This window comes from Catharus ustulatus, chromosome 3 (assembly GCF_009819885.2).
Source record: "Catharus ustulatus isolate bCatUst1 chromosome 3, bCatUst1.pri.v2, whole genome shotgun sequence".
Taxonomy (NCBI): domain Eukaryota; kingdom Metazoa; phylum Chordata; class Aves; order Passeriformes; family Turdidae; genus Catharus; species Catharus ustulatus.
In genome coordinates this window covers 19,152,802-19,158,202 of record NC_046223.1, presented here as the reverse complement: position 1 = coordinate 19,158,202, position 5,401 = coordinate 19,152,802, and the positions used below count along the sequence as shown (strand labels likewise).

General features: G+C 37.6%; 1 protein-coding gene across 1 annotated transcript in view; it reads right to left on the bottom strand.

Moving 5' to 3' along the window:
• WDR26 (WD repeat domain 26) overlaps nucleotides 1–5,401 on the bottom strand; it is a 31,645-nt gene that overhangs the window by 16,236 nt on the left and 10,008 nt on the right. Inside the window, exons 6-7 of the mRNA XM_033053940.2 lie at nucleotides 4,715–4,871; nucleotides 9–147 (exon numbers count right to left, since the gene is read on the bottom strand). Coding sequence (XP_032909831.1) covers nucleotides 9–147; nucleotides 4,715–4,871 — 296 coding nt within the window. The remainder of the gene's footprint in view (nucleotides 1–8; nucleotides 148–4,714; nucleotides 4,872–5,401) is intronic.

The following is a 5,401-nucleotide window of genomic DNA, read 5'->3' as shown; positions in this document are numbered from 1 at the left end:
ACACTTACTGGATCAACCTGCCATATAATAACAGTTGTGTCCTTAGATCCTGTTGCTAACTTAGTGCCATCATTGGAGAATTTACAGAACCACACTTCATTACAGTGCTCCGTTAGGATCTGTTGGGTATAGCATGGAAACTGTTTCCTGGGAAAACAAAATAATGCATTCACAGATTAATAAGAAAGCAGATTTTTTTTAAAGTCAAGCTATTAAAAAAAACCCAAACAAAAACCTTATTTAAATGCAAGATCAGACAACATAGAAAACCCCTCTATTAACAGTTGTTTCAAGTAAGTACAGAACAAAGTGTCTTATCTGGCAACAAGCTCACACCAAGTCATCATAATTAACCATAAGAACATAGAACTGCTCTTACTTCACTCACAATTTGTTATGCTTTCATTTAACTTAGAATGAAACTGACATCATCAGGAGTGTAACATTTATTACTATGTAATTCTCTGCTGTATAGAAAATACTATAGCATAGATATCTTTGTACCATAGGTGCAATGTTTTTACTCATGAGGTTTTTGTAGGTATCTAACTCACTTAGCTATATCTTGCTAAGAAATTATTCTTACATAGAAGTTCCTTTTCCTGAATGTGACCTTGCAATAAATTAATGTTTATTTGCCTTTGTTTTGTCATTTTTATTTTGCAGAGTACTACATACAATGCCTAAGTATAACCAGCAAGATACCACTGAGTTTTCAACTTGAACAGTTCTACCTCACAAAAAATCAAAACTATTTTATAAAATGCTGTGTTTATCAAGCAACATATAACATGATAAATGACTGAAGAAGATCCAAACATTCCTCTAGAGCCATTATTTAATACTCTAGTTACACACCAAAAAAGTCCTAAAAGTCAAATTATTGATTTAGGTGAGAACTGGAGAGAAATTTTACTTTATTTAAATCTTGCCTACAAGCTTTCAAATAAGAACTTCAAAGCTAAGATAGAATAAATGTAGGCTTTTACAGGAGATTTCTTTACTTCAAAGTAATACTGCAAGAAGAAAAAATTCATTGTTCAGATGCACTAAAAGATAGTCTCTAACCACAAACACTTCAGCTGCAGAGACCCTGAAGTGGTTTAGTCACAAACTGAGTTTTTACAGCACCCAGCACAACACAACTCTGACGGGACACAGTGGTACTGAGAAAATGACAGTGCCCTTGAATGTACAGTTGTGTTTAGCACTGGAGATAAACTGTCTTTAAAAAAAAACAAACCCAAAAAGCCAACAAAAACACATCATAACCCACCCACCAAAGGAAATAAAAATGAAAAAAGTCAAACAACCCCTCCATTAATTTAAGCAGAAAACTTACTTCCTTCACATTCATGTTTATAAATACAGTTTGGTGGTAGCCAGGCTGACAGACACCTGAAAAAGCTACTACTTCCCTGAAGCTAGAAAAACTTCTGCTTCACACAGTGTTCTGCACCCTCACAGTCCACATTCTTTTATCAGAAGAGGCTTCCTAGTCTGGGCTTAAAGACTATCAAGCAGCACTCAGCAACCATACAGTCTCATTTTCTGTCTTATGTAGAGAGGGTTAAAATGTACATGTAAATGTACACATTTGGCTTCCTTGGGTATGTCCATTCTTACTTGTTTATAGAGAAACTCAAGTGTGATCTGCTCCTGCTTTCAGCTGACCAGGAACTGCCTGGTTGCCCCTGGAAGAACACTGAACCAAAGGTAAAAAGCCCCTCTCATGAAAGAAGACTTTGTTTTCCTTCAAGTCTAGAAGGTAGTAGGCAATCCCTTACACAGAGATGTGCACCTACAGGAGCAGCGTTTCATTATTATTTAGCCATAATATTATAAACTAATGTTTTTGCTCAGAGCAGCAACCTCCCTAGGAGGTGAGGTTGCATCCATAATTCACACAAAGTACAAGAGACATGCTGTGTCCCAGGAAAGTCTTTTCAGCACATTTAACTTCAAAATAGTACTCTATGGAACAATAGCTCTTCCATCTTAAAACTTAGGAAAAGCAGCCAAGGTTTTGTGGACATGAAAAGCAAGCAGGATAATGCTGGAGCACACAGTTTTCATAGTAAGATACCTTGAGGTTCCTAGAAGGGGTGACACACAGGTATCAGAGCTGCTGCAGACACATCTCAACACTGAATTATGCTGCTCACAACTCAGTTAGATGAGAGTGCTCCCACTGAACTGTTTCACTGAATTAGTGAAACACAAGTTTGACTTCACAGATAGCAAAACCACATTAAATAACCCGGCTACGGAAGAAAATAGCAGCAGCCTTGAAATAAGAAACCAGAACCAGTTGTCTTAACAGCTTCTAGTTTTGGTAATTAGATATTACTGAAGCTCAAAGGTTTTTCTTCATCTTTTTTGAAGTGTTTCATTACAAATTGTTCTGTGCAACATGAAACACCTGAATTGTGTCATGAACTTACTGAGATAAAGCATTGAATAAAGTTTCCTGTTGTTGTATTTACACAGGTTCAAAATTATAGAATAAAACACGAAATATCTACCTTTTTATTCCCTGTACCTACAATGAGAGATTTATTCCTCAACAAAAAACCCCAAATTAACAGAAAAAACCCCAACACATACAACTAGGCCAAAGGTTCTCAAAACCAAAAATCATCATCCCCAAGGAGTACCAATTCTCTACTATCAAAATCTCTGGCACAATAAGATTAAATCCTTCACCTTCACTCCCAGTAGTGCCTCACTCACATCTCCTGCTCTTAATCAAGTGAGTTTTTACTCAAACATTTTGCCTGTTCATGCAATTCAAGCATGCTTAACCAAAATATTGCCATAAATCCAAAAGGGTTTAGTTTCAACTAAAAAAGGGAAACTTATCAGTGTTCCATTAATTAAATAGCACGGGAGTTGAATTGTCAAAGCTATTAGACTACTGTTACTTCTGTCACCTTCATCAAAATTTGGCTTCCACTGTCTAACTCACCTCACTATGCCCAAGCATGGCAGCAGGTACAGCACATCACAAACTGCACTCACACCCCTGCAACAGGCAGCTACAATAGGATGAGAACAGAATGGAAGCCTTTCTTTTCCAGTGGCTTTTTGGGTACTCTTTGGGGGGTTCTTGTTGTTGTTGGGAGTTTCTTAAATTACAGTAACCATGAGTATCTATGTATGTATATACACAGCAAATACACAAGTTTAGGAAGTACTACTTTAGTGGCAAAAAAGGAACCAACAAACCAAAAACCCAAACTATGGCAAAACATTTGTGTCAGCAAACAGATTCAGATGGGGGAAATTCAAATCCAGGTTTGTTGCATGTAGTCTCATTTTTATCTGGCTCTCTGTAGCCTGGTTTCAGCAAATCAAGCTCTTCACAGTTATCTTGAATGCTCCTTGGGATTTGATTAGTAATTTCAAACCTGTTGCACAACATCCAGTTCTACTCTTGGACTTGCTTAAAGGTTAAATCTCTTCTAGGCAGTCTGATTTTAAGACTCACTTCTGAAGGAGGGAAGCCACAATACCAGTATATGATCATTTCCAACAGCTCTTAAAATGGGCAACATTCAAATGTGTGCACACACACAGAGCTGCTGAAACAATGCAGTGCAGCAAAATTGTAAGCTAAAAGGCTACTTGAATACATAAAGTGCGAAAGACAGTAATTTTCAAAATTTAAGATGGCTACAGCCAAGTACTATGGAAGTCTGCATCTTTAAAAACTGATTCCAAGTAACCCAAGAATGCAAGTCAAAGCAGCTGAGTACAGAAAATTTCTATAAGCAAGTTTATCAGTTCTTAATTAGATAAGCTAACTTTAACCGAAAACAATTCCCCTGTAAGTCCAGTGTTAGCTTGTTGCATATATAAGGACAAATATATAAGGATATCCCATATAGCCCTCATTCCCTTAATCCACCATGCACAGCACAGCAGTTTTCCATAAAAGCTACACTGAGTTTTTAGGTCCTTAGCCAAGTTTTGCTGGATGAGGAAAAACTGCTCAAGTCAGCCATTTGTTAAAAACAAATCTTCCTGTCTATTTAAGAGTATTGCATTTTGAAGGTTCAGAAGCAGACTCCAGTTTCTCACCAAAAAAAAGGTTATCCAGTCTAAAGAGCCAATAAAAGGCATAAGAGACACTCAATTCTTACTACCTTCCAAATTTGAGAATAGTTTTTTATTATTCATGTTATAACTCAGAAAAACCCATTGCACATTTCTCTGTTTTAACCTTTGTGTCTAATAGCACCTGTGTCCACTCTTAAAAGTTACAGGTGAAAGTGGAGTTAATGGAAGCATGCTTCAGCAGGCTTTCTGCATCCCAGGAACCTTGAAGGCAGAGTCTGGATAAGCAACACACCACTGATTCTCCAATGAAAAATCCCAGCAATCCTGTGTTGTGATGAATAAACAGACTGGCTGTCCAAAATCGCAAGACATAAATCGTTATGGATTAGCATAGTAGCATCTTTTTTATACCAATCTGATTAAAATTTTTAAGCTTCAGTCTGATCCCATTACCCCACATCCAGACACCAAAATCTCCTCTACACACCTTTTTTACTCCCCACCTCCACTGCTCATTTAGAGAGAACTGTTTTTTCCCCAGTAAAATCCTGTTAAATCAGCTCAGAACAGTTTTCACATTTCTGCTAACAATCAGACTATTTTAAAAGACCAAGAAAGACTGCCCATCTCGGAAGTCAGGAAGGTGTCTTACCTACTACAAACGTGATCTATTAGCAGCGAGACAGAATCTAGATTGCTGTCTAGTTTGGTGTTGTGATATAGGCACCGGTCCCGTTGGAGTTCCACAGCCTGGCGGAGCAGGTTCTGTAAACGCCTCGGAGGAAGCATCACTGATGGGGGTAGGTAGGCTTCAGAGGAGTTAGGAAGGAAAAAAACACAAACAAATGAAGAAAAAAAAGACTTATCAAAAGCAAGTGTCAAGTAACAGCATACTTTGATTTGAGTGGTTTTGGAAGAGACCTTAGTAAATAATAGCACACAGCTTGGTGAATTTACAGCTATACACCTGGAATTAGAAGCATGAACTTTTGGAAAGTGGAGCTGTATGCAAGGTATTTGCTATTACAGAGTATGTTGTCCTGGCCAACAAGCACCATTTACACAAGTTAACTCAAAACCCAGTATTTAACAAGATCTGTAATGTTGTATAACAACACCATCAGCTGTGCTCCTTTAAGGAATCCTCTATCAGCACTATGAAAATAAAGAATATAATGGGTTTTATAACTCTAGTACAGAGTATAGCAACAGCCACAAGAGAGGAGAAACCATAATTCAGAGCAAAGTATGAGACCACTATCAATCAGTACCAGTATCACTACTGATTATAGCCCACATTTAGTTTCCACCACTCACTGTGGTTGGCATTTATAACACA